Here is a 26,684-nt window from a genome sequence, read left to right on the forward strand (position 1 = left end):
ACTTCTCTCAAGACAGCACTTTTTCCCTTGGCATCTGTGCCAGCTGCCCAGGGACCAAAAGCAGAGAGGGTACTGTGGGCACCTCCTGCTTCTGTACCCTCCCTCTTGTTCACGAAGCAGTAAACCAAGTGGCAAACCCTTGATGGAGCAAACCCCTCCCATCCTAGAAGAAATAAGCCATTCCATGATACAAATTCATAGTCATGCCTGTAGATGACTTGCCAGTAATAAGCCTGAAGGCCAGAGCCTTACCAGCCCTTAAAATCAAAGTTCACCTGCCCAAGTGGAGACTGACCTCTGTCAGCTTAAAACCTTGAGTGGTGCCGAGATCCCTGGGCAGCAGCATAGCTTGTCCATTCCCTGGGGTGGGAGGTGGAAGGAAGGGAAGGTCCCTTCCCCAGGGGCGGCTCAGGACACTCTGATGGGAGCAAGGGAAGACAGGTACTAGTGGAGGCCATATGCCAAGCAGGCACCACGCTCCTGAGGTCTCACCAGCTCTGTGACTTGGCTGTTCAGGGTCAAAGCAGAGGGGCAAGGGGACGCATGGTGGTAACAGCTTCTGGTTTAGCAAGGACTAGCGCCATAAGAGAGATTTCCTTCTACAACAGAGGACAGATCACAGAGGGGTTTGGCAGCTGCTGATGTCCAGGAAGGAAGGGGAAGAGAGTACTCTTCTCCTCAGGTGGTTCAGCTGCAGTTTGCAGGCAGAACTGAAGCTAAAAACTCTGGTCTGCAAGCCCCCGCTTGAATACAGGTTGCATGTATTGAGGGACCAGGATAAACTAAACCAGAAAACATTTGGTTTCAGTTCACATCTTAGTGGTGGCTCATGTTTTATTCATAGTACAGGAAGGGCAGAAGCTCCCGTGAACAAAGAATTCACTTTTCTTCCTGTGCAGGTTTCTGAAAACCAGTCAGCAGTGCACTGCTATTGAACTGAGGAGGACTCCAGTCACCCACTTCCTAATTCTCACAGCAGTTAAAGCCCTGCAGTCTTTTTTTACCTTTCACAGTCACAGGACTAGTCAAGCAAAGCTTTGATAGGATTATTCTGCTTTAATTACAAAATGCATTCAGACCAAAGGCGCAATAGTACCTGGTACATATGTACACATTTCTCTCAATCGTAACACCAGAGACCAAGAATACAGTCTGGTCCTGCTGTATATCAACCGTTTCCCTCTGGCAAGATCTTTGGAGTATGAACAGACATCACAGTAATGCTTGAACTGCTTCTTGTGCGCAGGACACCAGACTCTGTATTTCATCATGTACTTTGAGATCCTGTAGGGTGGACCACACAAGAGATAAGCAAAAGAAGGGAAACAAACTGGAATCTTGGGGTGACCGGAGACCATATCCCACCACCCCCAGAAAAGAAAAGCAGCGATGGGCCACTCTCCTTGCTGCCGTTAGGACAAGGGAGATAAATCACAAGGGGTTTTATTGCTGGTGAACTCAAAACAGGCAACTTTAATCTACCAAGGAAGACACACAAACAAACGTTAGGCCTTGTGCGTTTCTTTTTCTCAATGTAAATGTCTCTACAATCTCAGTTCAGCCCCCGAGCTCTCGCTGAGCTGCCACTGAGACCCTGGTAATGTGCTCTGGGAACTTCTGTAAGATGTTGTAAGAAGCATCACATGTATTAAAAAGGGAGATTTTGCAGAAAAGACAAAGCTCTGACTGCAGCCACGTTGCTCAGAAAGGAGAAGTCTGGCTAATGCTGCTGCATTAGGTACACGGTATTGTGTATAATTATTTTATTTATGAATTTGCAGGGTCCATTTCTGTTTCTGGTGTGCAAGCTGCAAGTAAAGTGCACTTCTGGATGTAAATTACCGCTCTATGAGGATGCAATAGCTGGGTGGTACATATCAGACATCAGTGGAAAGCAGACTACAATCACTGTTACAATGGCACAGGCAATAAGGATCATGGAGTAAGATACCAGATGCTGCTGGAAAACCTCTCCGTAGTTTGAGCATGTAAATATTACATCACTGAGCAAAACCAGTGTCATTTAGGAAGTATCTTCTAAAGACACATGACTGTTATCATGCACCAGGTTAGCTTTGTGGACAGCCACTTCTCCTTCCCCAGCCCTAGCTGCAGCTGGGAGTCACCAAACCATGTTGCCAACTCCTTTTAATCATTTAAAAAGAGTTTTGCAACAGCTAAAGAGAAAGCAGGGATCTCAAGGATGTTTCTACAAAGCTGAGGGTTTCGGATGATGCAGGGGTGGTGTAGGAGGCAGCATGACTCCACACTTCAGCTATGCTCTGAGAGGACAACCCAGCTTTATTTATACACTGCTTAGCGACCCTGACAGACCCAGGGCCAAAATGGGGAGATCCTAACTCTCACCTGCACCTTCCACTTCTTGGTCTGGTCCAGTAGAGCTCATCTACATTGTCCCACGTACAAATCTCATCTCTTTTTTTTTTCCCCATGTACAGTGTAAGGTGACTACTTCGCTGGGTCTACACACCCAAGACCATCAAAACTCCACCCTGTTCCTCTGATCTTGCAATACTGACATCACAGCATGGACAAAAAAGAAAAAGCTATTCAGTGTTTGTTCTCTTTTAAGTTAATGAACTATAGAAAGGGAACTCTAAATACTGACCTAAGTATTCTGGATGCTTTAGGAGACATTGCAAACCCCAGGGCAGATCTGATTAACTCCTTGCCGCCAGTGTTTTTATATGTCCATTGCCAGCAATGGATGCCATGTGAGAAGGATGGGGTAAGGGATAAAATAATTGCTCTGTGTGATACAATAAAGGATTAACACTGCCTTCCTAAGGGCAGAACTAAGAAACAATTCTCCTCACAGAGATAGGAGTGCTTTTGCCCTCAGGAATGAGTACCCCAGGGCAAGGAACAAGTTCACAGCAGAGCACTCCCTACCACAGACAGGCACCAGCACAGAAATAGCCCAGCTATTTCCAGTGCAGGAGTGCAATCCTACAACACAATTGCATTTCAAGCCAAATTGATCCCTGCTGCATCTCTGCTGACCATGATGGAAGAACACTTCAAATTAATCTGGCCCTGCAGGGCAACTACAGCAAACCTTCCCCATAAACCAGTTAGAGGCAAGATACATGGGGCAGCTGGAAGCTCTGTGTTTGTTGCTAATTTCAAAAGCCAGGACTTGCCAGAGCAAATGAATGAACCTGTGACTGCCACTGTCAAGCACCTTCCCTGCACCACAGCTTTCCCTGTACTCCTCAAATGGCCCCAACAGGTTAAATTTCAAACTGTCCCTGGTGCAAGTACAATGGAGCCACCGCACTCCTTCCTGCTCCACCCCCCTGCTGCTGCTAACTCAACACCTCACTCAGGCAGAGCATGCAGAACTGCTCTTCAGAGAGGGTTTTTTTACTTTTGGGTGTTGGGGTTTTTTTTAATAACATATCAGGCAGCATGGTACAGCTCTTGCTGCCTCCAATTATTGTCACAACTGTATGGCTGTGGTTATTTAAAGCAGAATTTGGGAAGAAAATCACTTTGATACACTGAGAATACTGGCCAGAATTGAGCAGAATACATCTGTCAGTGCTGAAGGAAGGCAAGAGTCAGTGCCAGAGGCCCAAATCCCAGATACCACGTTAGCCACATGAAGGTTTTGACCTTCAAATACAATGGATTGCAGCCAGACTAAGTCATCGACATCACCAGAAACAGGGGAATCCCTGGGAAGGAGACAGAAAACCTCTGTGGCCTCTACAGTCTCTGCAAGGTTTGCACGGCTGAGATGGGAGCTGGAATCTGCAGCAGACTTTCAGGCAAGGTCTGCTTTGGGGGGACAAAGAAGATGGGAAGACTTATGCTATTTCTTGTGCCTTTTGCCAAGATTCAGATTGCACAGATTACAGTAAAATTCACTTGGCAAAAAAGGCCTTTATTAAAAAAAGAAAAAAAGAAAAAAAAAAATCTAGTGAGAAATCAGGACTGAGATTTCAAAAAGTACAAGATCTGTATAAATTCAGCAAGATGTCCAGCACCAGATTTTTTCATGGTGCAAGAAAGAACCTGGGGAGAGACTCCCCTCATGAGGGGAACACCATCTACCTCCCCAGCAGACTGACAGTCTTAGGTTCTTCTCAAGAGCAGATGGATCTTCCTTGTTCCTGCAGCATCTCAGGTCCCACGGGAGGTATTGGTTGCAAGCAAGCACCTGAATATTGCCTAATGGAGTAAGCCAATCACTAACTTAGCTGGCGTGTCCATGCCCATCCACTTAATAGTTGTTTTTTTTTTTCTTTTTGGATTTATTTCCACCATAGCATTTCTTTTTCTTCTTTCTCCACATAGAAGTGTAAGCAAAAGGACTGCTTTCATCTGTAATAAGTTAAAATCAGAAATTACCTAACTAGATACTGGTCCTTGGAGCCCAAAGAGTAAAATCCATAGAAAATTCATTGGTTCCATTTTTGTCTGGTACATCCCATGCACACCCCCATTAGAAAAACGGGGTTTATGAATCTTATCATACAGCAAGGAGCAGTACGTCAGAGCCAGAGCTGAGAGTCTGTGGCAGAGGTCTGGGCTCTCTCAGACTGCTAAGTGCGGCTCCGAGTCACTGCTCAATCAGTCTTCACATGGCCGTTGGCCAAGGCAACGGGGACAGTGGGGGCCCCCGGCTCGGCAGTCTCATCAAACCGTAAACGCAGGGTGTTTCTGATAACCAGCTGCTCCATGATGAAAGAAGCACAAAACCATGGGATGGCATACTCCAGGGTGATCAGGCCCATGAAATCAAAATCAAATTGTGAATAGTCCCATGGGCAGGCATTGAACTGGCGCAGGATGAGGCCGGTGGTGAACTCCCAGAGGTATGTCCAGAGCGTGTAAATGAGACAGCGCACTAAAATGTTACACTTGTCTTTGAGATACAGATACATCTTCTCCACAATGAGGATGGAGGTACCATATATGAAGAGCGCCCAGACACTGGTAACACCTGGGAACTTCCAGTTAAAGTTGACCACAAACTCCCAGGCAGCTGTGAACATCACCTCACAGAAATACCCATGAATGGCATACAGGTACCATCGGGAGAAAGCAGTCAGGGGTTCTGCTGCAGCCATTCTTGTGAGACACCCCAGCAGGCACCCTGAAATGAGAAGAGAGAGAAAGAGAGAGAGAAAGAGAGAGGGGAGTCAACAAAGAAGTCACAAGCCCTCATGATGGCACCACGCACAAACCGGCAACATCCACAAAGGACAAATCTGAGAAAGAAGTTAATTTTAAATTGCTTAATTTTTACCACAGCAAATTTTAAGTCACAGAATCACAGAATGTTCGGGTTGGAAGGGACCTTAAAGCTCCTCCAGTTCCAACCCCTGCCACAGGCAGGGAGACCTCACACTAGACCAGATTGCTCCAAGCCCCGCCTAACCTGGCCTTGAACACTGCGGGGATGCTTCTCTGGGCAACCTGTGCCAGTGCCTCACGACCCTCACGGGGAAGAATTTCTTCCTAATGTCTAATCTAAATCTACCCTCTTTCAGTTTAAAACCATTCCTCTATCATTACATGCCCCATGTAAAAAGTCTCTCTCCAGATTTCTTGTAGGCCCCTTTAGGTATTGGAAAACAACAGTCTTACTATATTATGCCAGAAGGTATATCCTGAGCCTTCTCTTCTCCAGGCTGAACAAGTTCTGGGGAAAGGTGGTACCTTACCAGGCTCCAAGTCTCAGCATGGGCCTGGACAACATACCCTGCTCTGCCTGAGAAGTGAGATGCAGCTGGTATTGCGCTGGTGATAAGGAGGGACTCGACATGTACAAGGGCTTTGCCAGGGGTGAGGCTGGCAAAAAACTTATTGGTTGCAAGTCAGTAGAAAAATACAGTCATCTTGGAACTAGATGGTCTTAGGGTCCTTTCTAACCCTAACCATTCCATGGTGTCACAAGGAGCACACATCACCTTTTTGCTCTTGGCAAGAAACAGCACTGTCCCCTACTTTTCTGATTCTAATATGGAATAGATTAGACAAACACACCATTGAAAACCTGAGCCCTTCCAGCTGTCACCAACAGTCTTTATATCCAAAATGTTTACTGTAGTGAAAAGCTAAGCTTTGATGTGAGCTACAGAAAGGGAACTGGAGGAGAAAACTTCAGTGGTTTTACACTGTCAAACACTGCACCTCGCACCCATTATTCAGCTGAACTGTTATTTCTTCTGTTGAAGAACTCATGCATTATATGACTAGGATTTGTAAAATAATTTTCTTATGGTGTCAGACTGCCTGATACGAAGTCAAAAAGCACAAGAGAACCATTGAAATCCATTCAGATTTGGCATCAGGACAGCACAAAGGAGGAGAATAAAAAGGAACAGCTGAGCATAGAGAGAGGTGGTTAGTCATGATAAGTAGGAAATGAGAACAAACTCTAATTGTCTCCACAGGAAGAAACTTGGGGAAGAGGTTTTGAAAAGGCACAATTTGCTTATCACTGAACTGTTTCAGCACAATATGCTTTTATACTTTTTGTACAGATTTACAGGTCCTAAGCATTGCTCTGCCACACTTACAGTCACTGTCCCAGTCACTGATTTTAAGCATAACTTTACTGAAGCCTTACAGATTTACACCACAGGGTGAATTTGACCTCTTTCATTCTTAGAAAGTTACTCCTTCAAGTTGGGTTTCTCTTGAGTCATTATCAGGCACTATTTAACTTTTTTGCTCTGCACTTGTCAGTTCTGTGGCACAAAGTGCTAGGAAAGGACTACACTAACTTTACATGCAGACATTCCAATGCCATCTGGAAAGAGAATGTTCAATGCCCTGCCTTGTGAGCAAATGCCTCTCTGAACAAAGTATTAACATGCAGTATAACTAAAATTCTGATGCAAGGTGAGAGAAATTTTATAAGGAAAAAGGAACTATAATAATGAACATGCTGATACGCAAAATATCACAGGGGAATATTTATGCTGAAAAGGACAGAGCTCTATCCATGACCTGTTCACTCCTCTCTTAAATGGACACCCAAACAATCAGTCTTGGCACTTCATATGGTGTGGGTCCTTGAACAAAGACCCATTTCCTAACAGCACGATTCATTTTACACAGGACACTGAACAGTTACTACAGATCAGGTCAACAGTATATTGTGAGCTTGTAGGTAAAAGACTAAAGTGTCACCAAGAATTCCCTCGTATTTTCTAACAGTTCAGCCCCAAGAGACCCTGCATGACAGTACTGGAAGAGCACATGAGAAATATGCAGGGAGTGTACATCCACACTATCCACAAGAAGCTGATGTGTAAAGAAAGGGCACTGCAAACTTTCTCTGTGAGGAGAATAAGTTTGTCAATGTAATGCTACTTGGTTAGTTTCAGCCAGCACAGCTGATGAGCTTAGAACTTTGAATCCTCATATCATTCCTCCATTCTCACATAATTTCAACAATGTCCTGGTTTCAGCTGAGATAATTTCCTTCCTAGTAGCTGGTGCAGTGCTGTGTTTGGCTTTAGTCTGAGAACAATGGTGATAACACACCAATGTTTTAGTTATTACTAAAATAATGCTTACCCTGATCAAGGACTTTTCAGTCTCTCATGCTCTGCCAGTGAGGAGGGGCACAAGAAGTCAGGAGGAAGCAGAAATAGGATACCTGTCCCAAACTAGCCAAAGGGATATTCCATACCACAGCACATCATGCCCATTATAGAAACTGGGGGTAATTAGCCAGGAAGGGCTGACTGCTGTTTGGGGATGGGCAAGTTGTGGTCAGCAACTGTATTGCGCATCACTGTTTGTTGGTTGTGTCGTGTTTTTTTTAATTTTCTCCGTCTCTCTTTTTGTTATCTCCCTTTTCATTATTATTAGTATTATATTTTACTTTAACTATTAAGCTGTTTTTATCTCAACCCACATGTTTTACCTTGTCTCTGATTCTCCTCCCCTTCCCACTGGCAGGGGGTGAGCAAGTGGCTGCATGCTACTCAGTTGCTGGCTGGGGTTAAACCATGACAAAGAACAAATTAATAGTCAGAGGTACAGAAGTAAAGGAAAGCAGTAAGAAGGAAATGGGCTGTAGATATCTTTTGTCAGAACGGGGATATATGGCTGCAGCAGGGAGAAATATTTTGTATCTGAGACAGACAGCAAAAGATGAAGATGAAGAGTCCTTAGAAGTCATACCTATTGCACTGAGGAAATACAGAATGTCGCTGTCCAGGGGAAGAAAATTATTCTAAAAGTTTTACTAAGCTGCCAGGGATTGTATGGGGTTTTTCTCTTTTCAATAAGCCTTTCTAAGCTTTTCCATTTGTGGCCCTTAGTCTTTGCATTTCCCTCTACAGCTTTACATGAAATGTATTTGAACAGTTAGCAAGGAACAACCCCAGCACGCAGTACTTCTGTAAGCTGTTCCTTGTCATTTGAAAATCTGTTCACAAAGTCAGCTCAAATGCACAGAAGATCCTTCCCTTCTTATTCAAAGGATCCCCTCAACAGCTACTTCCATTGTCTTACACCAGCCCACTAAAGCCGAAGACTCACAGAAACGTATCCAACAAGCCACGTCCTGTTCTACCCCACACCATTTCCTCTGTACAAGATTTCATTTCCCTGGTTCTGTACCACATACTTAATTATTATCTATTTATTCCCTACTTATTTTGTAAACTTTGCAAAATATCTAGACACTAGAAGTCTAATAACTGAATCTAGACCATGTCTGCAACACAAGTTAAGCCACTGCAAAGACCACTATTGACTTCTTTTGAATCCTGAGCCTTTCACCACAACTGCCAGGTGAACAGCATCAACATGCTGACACTGTCTCAATATTTGTCTTCTACCGACACATGCCCAGTCAGCCCAAACTCTATGGGAACTTCCTTCTTACCATATGCTGTCTGTTGATTAAGAGTATCCCAAGGCAGGACAGATGCTGAACTGTGGTAGCCCAAATATAAACTGGTCCCACTGTGCTAAGCACTAAGCAAATCCATAAATCACAGGTCCTCCTGTAAAACATTTTATTCAAAATAATACAAGAAGTACAGAGTAAGACATAGAAGGGAATGGAGGATACCTAGGGAGACTGCAACAAGCTACAGCACATCGTTGCACAAGTTGGGGACTCTACAATATAAAGGTTACAAGTCACTTGAGCATTTACAAAAATTAAAATTGCAGCTGTTCCCAAGCATCTGATTTCCCAGCCATACTGCGCTGTCTGGTGCCTGGTAGGCAGTACAGCACAAGAAGGTCCCAAGAGGGAAATGAAGGAGAGAAGTATTGTTTTATTGGGCAGCTATTCATGATATCAAGCTGAAAAGTAGTTGCAGGACATTAGTGAAACATCCAAACACAAAGCCAACACTGGATTCAGTAAGAGATAGAGATTTGTGAAAAGACTCAAGCAGATAATTGAACTTGGTGATGCAAGACTTTTATTGGAGTCACAGTAATACAGACCAAAAAGCTCTGAATGTGTATCTATTCAGTCTCCTGAGGAAAACAGAAGACATTCATCACCGAGGCAGTTATACTGGGATGAGCAGTGGCTTCCTGAAAACCAGAAAATGCCACCTATGCAATTGTCTCAGCAGAGAGCAAACGAGTCATGGAGACTGCATGTGGCCAGCCATGTTTGTACTGAGGCTGCTCACACTATGGTGTTTTGTGGAAAACAGGGATCTTCTAAATTCAAAGCTATGGAAATGCTTTCCATCATCATCAAATCATATTTCAAGCAGCTAAAATAGAAATAGTTCCTCTAAAACACTCTGGCTGGCTTGCTTCTCCCAGGGATGGTAGAGTACGGCTCCACCAGTCAACATCCTCCTCAGATTCCCTTATGTTCCTTAGCCATTCCACCTCTTCCCATAGCTCTACCACCATACAGAGCAAAATCATCAACCTGGTCACATCTTGCACAGCCACCATATAACATCACTGACAGGCTCTGGCACTCACTACAGCCAGATGCCTGGACATGTTTTTGAGGGACCTCTGTCTGCATCTTGCCAGCGGAGTGGACTTTGTTTAATCTGCCTTCTGCCAAGAGGATGCTATCCTTGAGCACCTTCGTGATGACCACTATCTGACCTTACCTCTTATGCTTGCCAGGCTTCTGGACCCTCCCTGCTCACCCTGCCTGTGCCAACTGCCGTGCCATACCCTGTTTGTCCTCTCCTGGTGACCGTGCTCCCAAAGGGAGCATTCTATATGTGCAGGGGGTGGTGTCATCACTCCTGGCACTGCTGATTTACAGAACACTGATGCTGGATTTGGCTCCAAGACATTAGTTCATCAGTGTTTAAAGATTTACGAGTAAAGTCTTAGCAGTATTTATGTGCTGAAGTCATAACTCTGAGGAGATATTCATCCTTCAGGTAACTAAGAGCCTCAATTAACTGTGGCTCAGAAAATAGAATTTCAAACGTACTGAAGTGTGGAATAGTTCCAGCAGATTGATTAATCAAGCCCTGCAATGAAGCTAAAAGCATGCCACAGACCTATGTCTCCAAATACAGACTTGATGTCCATTCTCTACTCTTAGCGCTTTCAGGATGGATCTGCAGCCCTGGGATTTTGGTTAGTTCTTAATATATTAATCATCTGTTTGTGCTGCTTCTCTCTCTGGACTCCATCAGGATGCTTGCTGTCTCCCTTCCTCTGAGTTCCACCCACACTGCCACATATTGCAAGAAACAAAGCACAGCTCATTTCCAATCTCTATTTCCCCCTCATTTTCGTCTCTAGCTCCTTGCCCTTAGAAGACACATTGTTTCCCTGCCACTCCTCGTTCACTTGCCCAGCTCACCCTGTACCTGCTGGCAGCCTCTGATCCCTGCCTATCTTTCAAATCTGTTCCAGAGAGAATTGGGATACAGTAAAAAAGAATGACGACAAAAGGAGATTAAATGAATCCAATTACAAGACTAAGCCAAAGGGATGGGGAAGTGTAGTTCTTACGGTAATGCCTGTGTGTGGGCTGCCCAGAAGGCATCATTTCACAATAGGAAGGAGAGAGGTAGGGTTTTCTTGGCAGGGAGCGTAGAGGGGGCTTTGCAGAGGACAGAGAAAACACAGCATCATAGAACAAAGACAGAGTTTAAAGAATAGTTTTCTGGCTATTGTGATCTCATTAATGGGAGCAGAAGTGCAGAAAGCTGAGACCTTCCATTCCCTGCCTCACACATAGCATCATCTTAACACAAACACACCTTAGCCCACAGTGACCATTCCTTCTAATAAAGGCAGCAGCTCTTTACTTACAGTGACCAAGAGGGGTCACGTATGCTCCTGACAGAAGTTGAAAGCCCTCAAGAGTCAAGCAAGCACCAGACTTGCAAGACAAATCTGTGAAAAATGACAGAGTCCGAACTTGGCATCTAGAAGTATTACCCCAAATCTCCCTAGCACCTCTTTCAGATAAGGTCATACCCTTTTCCAAGCTTGTTGCTAGACTCCTGTGCCTCACCTGTTGCCCTCTTCTGTCTGGAAAAGCTGACCCAAGTCCCCAGCATTTGCTGATACTCTCAAGAAAGCAAGTGAACAGGAAGGTCCCAAGTGTCCCTGAAATGGCCCCAACACAACGCAGAAACTTTGAAGCCAGGACCCCACTGTTGGAGCAGGCAGACCTTCCCACTAATACTGCAGAGGAGGGAGCCAGTACTGTGGAAGGTCTGCCCCCAAGGAGATGGCATGTCCAGGGGAGCACAACCTGCCCTGAGAATCTCTATCAGCCTTCTTTCAGTTCTGGCTGCTCAGTTGCTGGATTTACCATTATTTTAACCTGGGCAGTAAGTCCAGGCTGACTTCATTCTCCGCAGTAAGAGCAGAATTGAGTTTCTAGAACCCATTTTTTAAAAGCTGCGCCAAGCTGACAGCCCATGACTGCAGGCCTAGGTGTGAGCGAGTAATCACTGTTCCCCAATGGACATCTGCCTGACTTGTAAGCGCCTGGGAGCTGGACCTCTTAATTTCAAACCATGTATTCAAGCACAGTGCCAATCAATATTCATGTCCATTTTTGAAAGCCTGGGCTTAATACGTCACATTAGATGACTGAAGCAAATCTGACATTCAAAGAACATAATGCACATCATGGCTTACCAGCAAAAGGCAACTCGAAACAGTGATGAATGGAGAGAGAGAGAGAATTTATCCTGAGAACATGCTGAGAGTTCACAAGATTTTTCTGCAGCCAATATCCTTTCCACTGTCACTAAAGAGCCAACAGATATAAAGAAGAGACAACATTACGGTCAAGACATTATGTATCACACATCTTTCATGGTTTCTAAAGCTGATGGAAAGCCAGACAGTTCTTTTCTGAAAAGGGTTTGGTTGGTTTGCTTTTTTTTTAGTTTTTTTCTTTCTTTTCGTTTAGCAAATGCTCCATCTTCTTTCCAAAGCAAAATGAAAAGCAAACACTCCAGTTCACTCCAACGCTATAAAACAACAAATTGACTTGGACAACTCAGAGGTCAGTATCCGTAACAACTAAATATGCTTAGCCCAGCTCTTCTGAACAATCTGCAGAAACAAGCCAGAATCAGCATGCAATGGAGGAAAGCCAGGTTTGAGGGAGGAAAATAAAAAGAGAAGAGACAAAAAAATCCAAACATATTTCACATTGAAAATGAAGCTTGGCAGAGAAAAATATGATCAAGGCAGTGAAGTCAGAGTATCTAAAATCCTAGCCTGCTAATGCCCTGACGCAATCCAAGTCACTTACATCTGTGAATAACAGCAGTGTGTGTAAAAAGAAATAAATACATAAAAACAAAACCTGAAAGAAAAACCTTAGAACTATCAACAGATCCAAGGCAGTCTCTCCTTGTTTGTTGCAGGTAACACTCAAAGCAGTATTTCAGACAGTGAGCTGCTTCTTTTACTGGAAATTCTTGCAGCATATACACAACTGTAAAGAATCCTTTCCCTCTCCTTGTATTACCCTTCACCAGCACACAAGCCTTTACAAACTCCCAGCATTCAACTGATAGTAGGTAACTGGATAGTGTAAACACCTGCAGCTAGCAACTACAGTCACTCTTCACCTAGGAGAAGCAAAACGCTGCAGACCATAACGAAACCTAACCTCTTGGTCTAAGCCGATTTAGGTTTAGACCTTGCAAGCGTAAGGCACTGCATAAAGACAGATGAAACAGGAAAGAGTACTCTTTAAAGCACCTTCAGAAACACAGGCCAAAACCGCCAAAAAGTTTTCTTCTCCCTTTCCCCTTTTGGAGTCCTCTTGATAGCAGTTCTACAGAAAATCCTTTTCCCTCCTGAAGATAAATAATTTTTTTTTCCTTCCCAACATTAAACTTCTGCCAAGATGTGAAAGAACCAGGTATGCTATCTGCTGTTCACCAGGCTATGATTCATCAAGTTTCTCCCTAACAACCCCCATGGAAAAAACTTCAGCAGATTGTTAAATTATTCTTTTTCACCAAAGAAATCCTTGTGGAGCTAAGTTCACACAGGTCCTCGTTTAGAAACATCCTGGAAAAGAAGGGTAGAAGAGGATAAATCTCAACCCTATTGACCATGTCTGACAGATACTCAAGTACACAACTGTGCCTACAGCCAGGAAAGGCACCTCCACTGAGCAGTTTCCCACAGTTCCTCTGACTGATGCCCATCAATTAACACAGGGATTAATCATGTCATCACTGGCTTGCAAAGTGTGTAATCAGCACTCAAATATATTGTATGTGCAAATAAACTAGTGGCAAGTTTTGCACTCCATTGTTCAGGTTTAGTTCAATTCAGAAAACAAACAGCAGCCTGTAAGTGCATCACTCAGATAAATTTATCTTTGTAGACCAGTCAAATTTTTCTCTCCTGAATAACAAGGCAAAAAAAACTTAGGTTTCAGGGCCTAGTTCCTACACAGCAGACATACTCCTCCACTGTGCTGGGTACTTCGTTGCTATTTACATCTTTGCAAAAGAAGGCTTTCATTTTTATGCTGTAGTGCTGTTATTTCCTCAAGGTATCAGGAAGCTTTGCCTTCAGGTTACAACCACAAACACTCCATCTTTGTAGCTTATGTACACAGGCTTTTGTGTATCATCTCCAGCAGTCACAGCCCTGCAGGAGCACCCATCACTGGCTGAAGGTTCCAAATGCATACATCTGTCCTAGATGGTAGCACTATAGACAAAATTGAACATCCTGCCTTTCAAAAGTATAAGTTTAAGACAGCTGAACTTCTTGCATCTTCAGTTGTGTCAGAATACTTCACTGTAAGACATATATTCCCTTAATATTACTACCAGCAGAGTAGTAGTAAATCAGGGTACTGTAAGACATATATTCCCTTAATATTACTACCAGCAGGTGTTAGTAAATCAGGGTACCATGGGTCTGCACAAACACACATGGAAACACAGCCTCTGCCTCAAAGATCATGCCATGTCATCTTTCTTATTTACTGCTGCTGCAGAACTAGCAACCAGAATCACATTTATTCTGGTTTTCAGGCTTCAAAAAGAAAAAGCTTCAAAACACACAGCTCATTTTTTTTCTCATAAATATTTAATTCCCAATGATTGACAACACGTTCTCACAATCCAAACATGGGCACCAATTGGCCCAGGTCCCCAGACAGGTCAGACACCAGTTGACTCTGGATTCTTTTACTTGGCTCTAGAAGCTGCTCATTCCAGAACAAATAACTCATGTTGATGCACAACATAGAAAGTTCACGTTTTCACTGTTAGAGCTTCACTTTCATTTACAAAAGCACGTATGTCCCTCTGGACAGTCCAGACAGTACTTTTTCACCAACTCTGAATTCCCCTTACAAAAGGGTTTGTGGTGGTAAGACATGGGCCCCAGGAACATGTGGGGACACAAATGCAAAGGAGCAGGAGTTTGTGGCCCAGTGGCTCTGTCCAGCTGGGGATGTGATGCATATCATTCTTCCCCAATGCTGGGCTCCAGAAGCAAAATGCTTATGCCAGGGAGAATTAGCTACTGCAGACCCAGAGTGTTTTCAGTAACTTTGATCATACTACTTTGGGCTTGAAGCTGTTTGAGTATCAGGTTTGTCTCTGATCTCACCAAAGATGGCCCGAGTCTGAAACTTACTGCCCCTTTCACCCATCCACAACATCAGTTGACCCTGCAAAATGTATTATCTCTCCTTCAAAAACCATGTTGCACTTGATCTTTGATGAGAAGGGAATACTGAGCTGAACATACTTTCCCTAGCTCCCAGAAGACGCTTATTTGTGTATAGTCTTATGGCAGCCTAGTGGCCAAATACTGTGAAACGCAGAACACTCTCAGCTGAAACCCTGGAAGAGGTGCTGTCCCTTCCCTCGGACAAGAATGTGTAGTAGGAAGTGGTAAGACCATGGCTTCCCATCCATGAAGTTCGGTTCATCCTTAACACCTCCCATAGTTTCTCTTTCTGTCAAGTACCAAGCCTTCACTCATGTTTGTCGACTTGTTAAGAGGAAGCTTACTGCAGTCTGTACCTGGTCAAAGGACTTAGTCCCCCACAGGCCTGGCAAGCACAACCAGAAAACGACCACGGCTGTGCAGTCCTCTGCAGCATGGAGGCAAGCCTGCCACCCTGGAGTCTCATCCAAAAGCAGGCAAGGACTTTTAATGGAAGGGTTATTCTACTGGCTTCTTTCCATTGAACTGTAACCCTAGCCTCTACCCAGCTACCATGTAATTGTCCTTTTGTACTTAGACAGAATGGCCTTGACCAGGAGGGAGAAGAGTGTCCTGTCCCATTAATGAACAAAAAGCTCCCAGCCAGGGCAGGGCTTTCCCAAGGTCATACTAAGTTCTGGCAGGAACTTTCTGGCCAGCTCTTCATTTGTGGTGCCCTTAACTCCTGTTTTCAGCTTTTAGTTTGCCATCCCCTGAAGATAAAAGTTTAAAGATATGCTCCAAACAACTGCTTGTTATTTTAGGAGACACAGTTGTTAAGTGGCAAAAAGCTGATCCCTCCTTTTTGTAGTCACTGAGCTCTCACTGACTGAAACACACCTCTGACAGCGACTTATTTCTTTTGAGATTCAGCCTCCAGTAATCTGCCTCACACTGTTACTGCACCATGATACCATTTTAGCAAATTAATTATTTGCATGACCCAGTTTTACTAGCTTTTGAATTTCATATAAACGTCAGACGCACACACACAAAGGACTAAATTCATTCATGAATTTCAGGCGCTTAAAAAGGTCTTTCATGTACAAGCTTTATCTCCACAGGCTCCCATCAGTAGTTACTAAAGCCTGAGAAGATAGCTAGAGATGGAGACAAAACTAGAGTTTCAGCGTTTCTGATGCTTCAATTCCTGCATCTCTCCAGTACCTGCTCGGAGGTGCTTAAAGCATGTGCAGCACTCATCCACTTCAGTGAAATACCTGAGGTTACATAGGGTAATTTCAGGTCTTATCAAACAAGACTTTTATTCTTTATCTTGTTTTCCTTCAGGGCAGCAATAGGTACTTCATGCCTCTCGGCAAAGAGCCAGCTGAACAAAGATGCCAGTTCTCATCTGTGTGCTGGAAACTGAACTGTCTTGTGATAAGACTAGAAAAGAATTCCTCAGTTTTATCTAAAACTGTTTGATACTGCTCACACTGGCCACCAAAAAAAAGCCCTCTCTAAAACCCCCAAGCCCTAAATTCTTTGTAAACCATCTTTAAAATCTGCTCAACAAGTATCAGATGACCCATAACAAATGGAACCAGAGAGGCACCATATGTTATCCTGTTCCTGCTTATGTAAAATGCTTAAAAGCTGTCATTTTCATGTCCAAATATGCATCTACTGTTGACAATCCCAGAGGAACACATGCCATTCTAGAGCTTGTCCGTTTCTTTCTAGAGGTACACAAACCTGCAGCATTTAACGACTTTTATGACAATCAGTTGGTATTAGGCAATAAACTGCTGGTAGGATGAGTAAGAATTTAAGTTTTTATCTTCCACCACAAGTAAAGCAACCTAAATATGCTTCCATTATATAACTAGTCTCGATACATGCAACAAGAAACCCGCCACATTACACACATGCTAAACAGCACTACATCCACTACTTTGCATAACACTTCATAACAATGCCAAGGTGTTCAAAATAAACACCTTGACATTTTTCAACCATGCTCTTTGTGCATAGGCTTCTAGAGAGAAGCTAGAAAACACAATGTAGCTAACCAACTTACTTCACTGTATCTTAATTGTCTCAGAGTTGCCACAGCTAAAGACATGCAAAGTAAACTTAAATGCTACATATGCAAAGTCAACTTTCAAATGAATGTGCCTCAGCCAAAGCAGTTGTGCATGTGTGGAGCACAGATACTTCTACCAGTGCACATCTGTTTCTGAAAAGAACTGGAGTATGACTTTTGCTAACTCATGCTGATAATAATTATCTCAGGTATTTCTTATGCCCAAGTCACTCTTCAGAGTCACCCACACTTACATACTTTGACAGCACAAGTACAACGTATGAAGTTTTGCACCACATTCACAACACTGACAGACCTTCCCCCCTTCTCCAATGGGGTCTACAATGATCTGTATATAAGCACAGGGAACATCATCTAATGCCTGGAAGTGGCCCCCATTCAGCAGCCTTCTGTCACCATCTTCCCTGGTAGAGCTACGGTGTGTAAAGAATTCCAAGAGTCTGGTTAACAGCAGACTTGGGAATTGGACATCAGAGGATGCTGCCATAATGCAAACCTCTTTTGCAGAGCTGCATGAAGGCTCAGCAATCACAAAGTAGGGGACATTGGAGATCCACTCAACACCTCTTACGCTGGAAGTACTAAAACTAAAATATCATCTAGAATCCAGTAGTACTCTCAGAACAATTCTAAAATGCACTGACATTTCTATCACAAAGCATGAAAAAAGGAGAGAAGCAAGTAGCAACCCGGACTTGATGGAGAAGCAGTCCTCACCACTTCAGTCTTCACTGTGGTCAAATGCTCTGACCACACCACCCAAGCCCTCGAAGACAAACGCATGGACTGTGAAAATGAAGACCTTAGGCCCACTGCAGGAGGAGATTGGGTTTGAGACCATCTTAAGAACCTGAACGTGCACAAGTATATGGGACCTGATGAAATCCATCTGCGGGTCCTGAAGGAGCTGGTGAATGAAGTTGCTAAGCCAGCATATTTGAAAAATCATGGCAGTGAGGTGAAGTTCCCAATGACTGGAAAAAGGGAACTATAACCCCCATTTTCAAGAAGGGGAAAATGGATGACCCGGGGAATTACAGACCAGTCAGTCTCACCTCTGTGCCTGGCAAAATCTTGGAGCAGATTCTCCTGGAAGGCATGCTAAGGCACATGAAAAACAACAAGGTGCTTGGTGACAGCCAGCATGGCTTCACTAAGGGGAAATCCTGCCTGACCAATTTGGTGGCCTTCTGTGATGGGGCTACGGAACTGATGGACGGGGTAGAGCAGTTGATGTCATCTACCTGGACTTGTGCAAAGCATTCGACACTGTCCCACACGACATCCTTGTCTCTAAATTGAAGAGACATCAATTTGATGGATGGACCACTCGGTGGATAAAGAACTGGCTGGATGGCCACACGCAAAGAGTTGTGGTCAATGGCTCAGTGTCCGGCTGGAGACCAGTAACGAGTGGTGTCCCTCAGGGATTGGTGTTGGGACCGGTCTAGTTCAACATCTTTCTCGTTGACATGGACAGTGGGATTGAGTGCGCCCTCAGTAAGTATGTCAATGACACCAAGCTGTGTGGTTCGGTTGATACGCTGGAGGGAAGGAATGCCATCCAGAGGGACCTCGACACACTTGTGAGGTGGGCTGATGCCAGCCTCATGAAGTTTAACCATGCCAAGTGCAAGGTCCTACACCTGGGTCGGAGCAATCCCAGGCACAGCTACAGGTTGGGCAGAGAAGGACTTCGGGCTGGTGGTCAACGAGAAAATGACCATGAGCCAGCGTCAGTGTGCTTGCAGCCCAGAGAACCAACCGCATCCTGGGCTGCATCAAAAGGAGCGTGACCGGCAGGTCGAAGGAGGTGATCCTGCCCCTCTACTCTGCTCTTGGGAGACCTCACTTGGAGTATTGTGTGCAGTTCTGGTGTCCTCAACATAAAAAGGACATGGAACTGTTGGAACAAGTCCAGAGGAGGGCCACGAGGATGATCGGGGGCTGGAGCACTTCCCATATGAAGACAGGCTGAGGAAGTTGGGGCTGTTCAGCCTGGAGAAGAGAAGGCTGCGTGGAGACCTCATAGCAGCCTTCCAGTATCTGAAGGGGGCCTATAAGGATGCTGGGGATGGACTCTTCATTAGGGACTGTACTGAAAGGACAAGAGGTAAGGGGGTCAAACTTAAACAGGGGAAGTTTAGACTGGATATATGGAGGATGTTCTTTGCTGTAAGGGTGGCGAGGCACTGGAATGGGTTGCCCAAAGAAGTGGTAAATGCTCCATCCCTGGCAGTGTTCAAGGCCAGTTTGGACAGAGCCTTGGGTGACATGGTTTAGTGTGAGGTGTTCCTGCCCATGGCAGGGGGCTGGAACTAGATGATCTTCAGGTCCTTTCCAACACTAACTACTCTGTGATTCTAACCAAAAAGACCTTCCTAAAGTCAATACATGGATAGGGTTGTTGAGCAGCTGTGTTCCTCACAAAGCAATATCCAAATTGATGTAAGTCTTGGGGTCAGCATAGCTTACTGTAAGAGAGGTACAAAGGGCCAAACAGTGCAGCACCCTTACACAGGGCTGATGATACCCTCGCTTTATTACCAGGTTAGCCCTGATCTGGGACATGACCTTGGATGAGTCACTCCCCTGTGCCTCTGGCTGCCATCTAGCCAAGTAGACTAAACTATTTGGTGTGAAGGCTGCACGTAACTATAGTTTAGTTTGGCAGGTAGCACAATTGGTTACCGATACTGCCAAAAGCCGTCAAGCAAAACTGGAATACAGAGAGCAACTGCAGCCAGTCACTTGCAGAAACACCATAATCAGATGGAGTCAAAAAGGCTACACAACAAGGTGGCTAGGTGGCTCTCACGACCAGACTTATTTGCTCAGTCATCTGTGTCACATGGATTCCCAAGTTTACCAAAGCATTTCTTTCAGGGAGTCTGAAGGTGCATCTCTACGCCAGATACAAGCATTTATATTTAACAGCATATTCAATAAGCTTCTCTGTACAGCACTTAAGAGTGAGTAATTAAAGGAAATATTACTGCAGTAGAGCTTCTCATTAGCAACCTAATTAGCCTTCTGAAAATAATTAACATTCCTTTCTATAAAGGGAACAGATGACCCATTACATCCATTAGACAAGCAAAACAAATGCTGAAGGTAGGGGAAGATTTGTTCAGGGAAACAAGAGAAGCATCCAGCAGCAGTATGACTGAAAAGGAAGATGTACAAATGCCAGTGACTGATGAAGACTGGACTATACAAGTGGACGCGCAGGACTCGTACACGCCTATCTGATGTGTGCATCCAGCATTTATCACACTGAGCATTTTCCTTTTTCTACCTCTATGACCCACTGATAAGCCATCAGCTGGGATGCTGAAAAATTCCATACTCTGACTTGTTTTGAAAGCCAGCTTTAACAGCTCTCAAGTTCAGCCATTCAGAGTCACAAACAGCTCTCTCTACAGGCAAAAATTCCCCCAAGGTCATATGTTCTGACTATTAAAATGCTCTCAAAATGACCATTAAAATAAACAATGATTTCATGTCACATGCAGCCCATTTCAGTGGCCACTGAACAAGGGACGCGATGGCTATGAAGTGTACATGAAGATATATACATGAAGTATACCTCTCCAAGCTTCACAGAATGGAGCTCTAATAAGTTACCATGCCCTGAAGCAGTTAGGCTTATGTTTCTTGATCAGTGCATGTTTGATATCAGTGTGAGTGAGCAGAGTCACAGGCATCAGTGTTGCGCAATGTGTGTGTATGTACAGATGAGAGAAAACAAAGGATACAAGTCAACACATCCAGCAAGAACTCTAGTATTACAACAGTCTCATGCACTGTTTCAGTGCAGAGCGATGGACAAAGGAGAAATAAGCCACAATGGAGATGAGCTTCCTAACATCCACAACCTCAGGTAACAGCAAATATATCAAATCATGAGCATGCAGTTGCATTTTCAGCCATTTCCATGTTTGATGTATATTTACATTTTCCTGGCAGGAAAGCTGAATACTCACAGCTTTCAAGAATGATTGCAGCGAGGGCAGAGCTCAGCCGTGCAAAAGCTTTCACAGCTATATCACTATGGAAACCACAAATCCACAGCCTGCTCATCTACTTTTGCTGATTAAAAAAACACAAACCAATAACATAAGGTAAAGGTTTCTTCCAGTTTATCATCATCTCATTTCTGTCATGACCACAGGAGGACAAACATGTTTTACCTGCTTCAGGACCAACCCCTACTTCCTTGAGATCGTTCTTCATGAAACCTACTCCACCTCTCACCCAGCTGGGGAATCTCCCCCCCCCAGGATGCTTCCACCACTTCTTTCAGTGAGGATTCTTCAAACACAGTCTGGGATTTTAATCTTAGCTTCCAGAGCTTCACTCAGCTTTCAGACTAGGACAACTCCAAAGGCAGCTCAGTGTACAGCAAATCCACCTAGCTGACAAATCCAGAGAAGCTGAAAACTGCTCTGGACACAAGTTGTGGTGTCTTGTTTTGACTGAAGTACCATTCACTTTGTTTCCTCAAAGTTCATTAAGAACATCTGAAGTGCTCTCAAAATGGGGTAGGGCACGTTACAAGACAGCTGTAAACGTAAGAGTTAAACTTTTGCTTAAAGAAGCCCATAATTTCTGCAGCAGTTGCTAGTTACAGGTAGCTTTTCCCACACTAAAAATCTGAACACCTCTCATCAAAAACCTAATAGCCAAGTGTCCTGGGTTCAGCAGTAGCAGTCATTTTTTCTCTTTCTTAGCGGCTGGGAACAGCATTGATAACACCAATGAAATTCTGGAAGATGCTGAAAGAAAATAGGGGGAAATGCTCAAAAGTCTGCAATACAGAATGCATGGTGCAGCCTGGGTATGTGAAATGGCTGAAGAAATCTTCATACCAACCAGCAGGAGAGAAAAAGAAAAAAGAAAAAAAAAGTATAGTAAAACCCCTCTGCATCTAAGTATGTGCATTTTATGCCAAGGAACAGCCTCTGAACAATCCTTCAGCAACACCTTACCAGAGCTTAGAGCAGTTCATGGAATAATCAGAGGAGAATTTAGTCCCTGAAGCTCCATAAGTCCTCGGTGCCTTTCAAATTCAGCTGCCAATTGACAACCACTACACAGACAAATGCCCATTAGTAAACAAGTTGTGAAAAACATATTTCACAGATGCTCCCAAACAGCCATTTAAATACATTCCTCTCCACAGTGAGAAAAATCCTGTCTGTGCTCAGGGAACTTTTAAGACACTTTGGCTTCTCAGCAAGACAGAGCTAGGCACAAACTGACATAGTACAAGTTCTCTTACAAAACCCAAAGCCATACTACATAAAAGTTGCAGCCCCACTACCTCCCTTTTGCAAAATGGGCCAGAGTAGTCAGTGCTTCCATCTTGGTCCTAACTCACTGCCTTCACCTCAAAGCCAATTCCACGCTGGCATTACCAGACACAGCCCAGTTTCATTGATGTCACAAGAGTTCCTACCAACAGCCCACAGGAAGACCAAAGGTGACTTCTGTGTCCTTTTGGATGTCACAACCACACACAAGCCAGTCTCATGGAGGACAAGCTGAGTGGAGTGGTGATCATAGTCTGCAGGGTTATGCCCTGGCTTTGGAAGGAGATCTGTCTGCATCTCCAGCAGACAGCATCCTGAACAGCCTGAGTGGATGGAACATACCGGAGGCACTGGAGGAGTCAATAATTCAGTCCTATTCTGCTGTCAATGGATCTATGTTGTCCTGTGCCCATACAGTGCTCAGTTTTTGTTTTAACAGTAATAGATGTCTGTGCTTCCTTTGATGGTTCTTGAGGGCATGCGATCAGCAGCATTTGCTCTGCTCACAGCAACAGTACCATACACCAGAGCACTTGTCAGAGACAGCTTTCTTCAGAACTACTCATAAGTGCATCATTGACAAACTGGCTCTGCCATCACCAGTAGCCTTCCCAGGAAGCTGCTGACACTTACTTTGTCATAACCTTGCAGCACTGGCGTGGACTTTACTGCTCAGTAGATGACACTTTTTGACGAACTGAAGCTCTGTATTCAGCTACACAATGGGCAGCAAGATCACAGCTGGAGCTTGAGGCAGCAGCTGACCCTGCCTATTCACACTGTTAGCACTGCCACAATTAAGTTTACTGCTTTCTTTCAGCAGCTGACTGGGTCTGCTTCCCAGTCTGAGAGGGACAGGGGTCTATCAGAACAAGAATGTTGTTCCGCAAGAGTGGGACAACAGAATACCCTAGCACAGGATCTCTTGGGCACTGCCATAGAGGTTAATGAGCCCCCTGATAGAGGATAGGCTGAGGGAGGAAAGTGCTACATCAATCTAAATTTTATGTATGTAGCACCTACATATTCAAAGCAAGTTCCCAGTTAAAGTACTGTGCATGACCTACCCATGGAACCTTATCCACAACAGGGAAAACACTGCACTGCAAGCCTGAACCACTGCAAGCCTGAACCACTGCAAGCCTGAACCACTGCAAGCCTGAACCACTGCAAGCCTGAACCACTGCAAGCCTGAACCACTGCAAGCCTGAACCACTGCAAGCCTGAACCACTGCAAGCCTGAACCACTGCAAGCCTGAACCACTGCAAGCCTGAACCACTGCAAGCCTGAACCACTGCAAGCCTGAACCACTGCAAGCCTGAACCACTGCAAGCCTGAACCACTGCAAGCCTGAACCACTGCAAGCCTGAACCACTGCAAGCCTGAACCACTGCAAGCCTGAACCACTGCAAGCCTGAACCACTGCAAGCCTGAACCACTGCAAGCCTGAACCACTGCAAGCCTGAACCACTGCAAGCCTGAACCACTGCAAGCCTGAACCACTGCAAGCCTGAACCACTGCAAGCCTGAACCACTGCAAGCCTGAACCACTGCAAGCCTGAACCACTGCAAGCCTGAACCACTGCAAGCCTGAACCACTGCAAGCCTGAACCACTGCAAGCCTGAACCACTGCAAGCCTGAACCACTGCAAGCCTGAACCACTGCAAGCCTGAACCACTGCAAGCCTGAACCACTGCAAGCCTGAACCACTGCAAGCCTGAACCACTGCAAGCCTGAACCACTGCAAGCCTGAACCACTGCAAGCCTGAACCACTGCAAGCCTGAACCACTGCAAGCCTGAACCACTGCAAGCCTGAACCACTGCAAGCCTGAACCACTGCAAGCCTGAACCACTGCAAGCCTGAACCACTGCAAGCCTGAACCACTGCAAGCCTGAACCACTGCAAGCCTGAACCACTGCAAGCCTGAACCACTGCAAGCCTGAACCACTGCAAGCCTGAACCACTGCAAGCCTGAACCACTGCAAGCCTGAACCACTGCAAGCCTGAACCACTGCAAGCCTGAACCACTGCAAGCCTGAACCACTGCAAGCCTGAACCACTGCAAGCCTGAACCACTGCAAGCCTGAACCACTGCAAGCCTGAACCACTGCAAGCCTGAACCACTGCAAGCCTGAACCACTGCAAGCCTGAACCACTGCAAGCCTGAACCACTGCAAGCCTGAACCACTGCAAGCCTGAACCACTGCAAGCCTGAACCACTGCAAGCCTGAACCACTGCAAGCCTGAACCACTGCAAGCCTGAACCACTGCAAGCCTGAACCACTGCAAGCCTGAACCACTGCAAGCCTGAACCACTGCAAGCCTGAACCACTGCAAGCCTGAACCACTGCAAGCCTGAACCACTGCAAGCCTGAACCACTGCAAGCCTGAACCACTGCAAGCCTGAACCACTGCAAGCCTGAACCACTGCAAGCCTGAACCACTGCAAGCCTGAACCACTGCAAGCCTGAACCACTGCAAGCCTGAACCACTGCAAGCCTGAACCACTGCAAGCCTGAACCACTGCAAGCCTGAACCACTGCAAGCCTGAACCACTGCAAGCCTGAACCACTGCAAGCCTGAACCACTGCAAGCCTGAACCACTGCAAGCCTGAACCACTGCAAGCCTGAACCACTGCAAGCCTGAACCACTGCAAGCCTGAACCACTGCAAGCCTGAACCACTGCAAGCCTGAACCACTGCAAGCCTGAACCACTGCAAGCCTGAACCACTGCAAGCCTGAACCACTGCAAGCCGTATCAGGGCACTTTCACTTAACCTTCTGTGAGGGCACACCACCACACACTGCAGACACACAGAGTGCTCTGAAACCCCTACAGGATTTGAAGATTGCCATTCTATTCCCACAATGTCCAACCCATCTACCAGGATCAATATAAAGTTTTGCTTTGGGATAAAAATCACCCTTTCAATCTGATAGCATTTTACATCCACTCTGTGGAAGCGTAACAGACAAGAGACTGGCAAAACAAGCCTAAAAAGACTAGCAGCATAATACACTGGTGAATCAGGTGCAGAGACTGCACTACTTGTTAGGGCCAGGAATAGATTCCTCATCATCCAACTCACACCTGTGCTCCTGTATTACTGAAGAGAGCAACCCTCTGCTCTTTACCTACTGCTCTGGTTTAGCTCAGAGATACTGCTCCACTGTCCCGATTGTTTTAAATGCCTAAGGGTATTTGACTGTGAGGTTTTAAAGAGACAATAACACTGGAATAAGTTTGGCAATATAAACTGCAACCAATTGGAATTATGTGGCTCAAAGCAGACAGAAATTGAGGGCAGTATCCAAATTACGATCCTACACTTCCAGAAAGCAATCTGATGGAAATAACTTCACATTACTTGCCATCCTTAATACATCCTACAGATCTAAATTTCAAAGGTCCCACTTGACAATGCAGTCAGCTCTGTACAACTGCTCTGGTTTTCTGGTTCATGAGTGCACTCCCACCAGTTTTACCCTCCAGCCCTTACCTTTTCCAGGGAGGAATCCTGGTGCTCTCCCGCTTCTTGGTCAGGTCCTGGTTCACACCATTCGCAGGTCGACTGGGTTACCTCCAGCAAGTCCAAGCTGTTTCAGATGCCAGCTGTTTTCAGACCAGGTGTGTGTGACCAACAGCTAATACACCAACCAGACAGCCTTCCTAAACCAAAGAAGTACAGTTTAATCTTAATGAAATACAGTGCAAGAGCAGCTTTAAACACTGAAAGAGCTATGTGTATGGAAAACTTAGCTTGAGTACATTGGGTCCTGGCAGACCTTACTTCTTCAGAGCACCGGGGGGAACCTGTACCTGCCCCTTACCCAGGGCAGTTCCTGGCAGCTGCCACTCCTCTGATGAAGCCAAGTCTTTCGACTTGCCACTGTCCTCCTGGATACCAGCCGCAGTAAACACACTGAGCAATTTCACTAGAGCCAGTGACCAAAGGTTCCTCACTGCTACTATCTCAGCCAAGGTCTTGGTTAACCCTTGACAGGTCTACCAGAAAGTGCTTTATCTCTATTTTCCCAGCTATCTCCCAGTATGCAAAATAGTCCTTGCTGACTCCTTTCAATCTCAATCTTCCCTTTCCTAACTTTGCCTCCCTATCTCCCCCACCTCTCTCCTCCTCACTTCTCCAA

The 26,684-nt window shown here is 45.1% G+C and overlaps 2 protein-coding genes across 10 annotated transcripts in view; both read right to left on the bottom strand.

The window, feature by feature from the left end:
- The window catches only part of RAD51B (RAD51 paralog B), a 458,657-nt gene extending 432,502 nt beyond the window's left edge, over positions 1-26,155 (bottom strand). For all 3 annotated transcript variants that reach the window (XR_008973584.1, XM_057420030.1, XM_057420028.1), the window contains exon 1: positions 26,036-26,155. The gene's annotated coding sequence lies outside the window, so the exon portion shown is untranslated. The remainder of the gene's footprint in view (positions 1-26,035) is intronic.
- On the bottom strand, positions 817-26,175 carry TMEM229B (transmembrane protein 229B). Of its 7 annotated transcripts, XR_008973585.1 has the most exons (5): positions 26,036-26,175; positions 21,409-21,780; positions 12,103-12,214; positions 11,263-11,346; positions 8,720-11,050 (listed from the first exon to the last, which is right to left on the bottom strand). XR_008973585.1 is itself a non-coding variant. In XM_057420042.1 (4 exons), exon 4 carries the CDS (start codon positions 5,097-5,099, stop codon positions 4,596-4,598), a length of 504 nt encoding a protein of 167 aa, XP_057276025.1. In that variant the 5' UTR covers positions 5,100-5,125; positions 11,263-11,346; positions 12,103-12,214; positions 26,036-26,169; the 3' UTR covers positions 817-4,595. The 7 variants fall into 7 exon arrangements, 6 of the variants coding, with proteins under 6 accessions (XP_057276025.1, XP_057276023.1, XP_057276024.1 ...); XM_057420042.1 differs by lacking the exons at positions 8,720-11,050; positions 21,409-21,780 and adding an exon at positions 817-5,125 and having other exon boundaries at positions 26,036-26,169; XM_057420040.1 differs by lacking the exons at positions 8,720-11,050; positions 11,263-11,346; positions 12,103-12,214 and adding an exon at positions 817-5,125.
- Positions 26,176-26,684: the final 509 nt, after the last annotated feature.

This window comes from Pezoporus wallicus, unplaced genomic scaffold (genome assembly GCF_028554395.1).
Source record: "Pezoporus wallicus isolate ANWC-B61680 ecotype Strahan unplaced genomic scaffold, APGP_CSIRO_Pwel_v1 contig_5418, whole genome shotgun sequence".
Classification (NCBI taxonomy): Eukaryota; Metazoa; Chordata; class Aves; order Psittaciformes; family Psittacidae; genus Pezoporus; species Pezoporus wallicus.

Coding starts and splice junctions, on each gene's coding strand:
- TMEM229B (XM_057420037.1), bottom strand. CDS start 11,428: ATGACCTTATCTGAAAGAGGTGCTAGGGAGATTTGGGGTAATACTTCT. Junction 5,126..11,262: donor CGTGACCCCTCTTGGTCACT/GTAAGTAAAGAG, acceptor TTCTCATTTCAG/GGTGCCTGCTGGGGTGTCTC.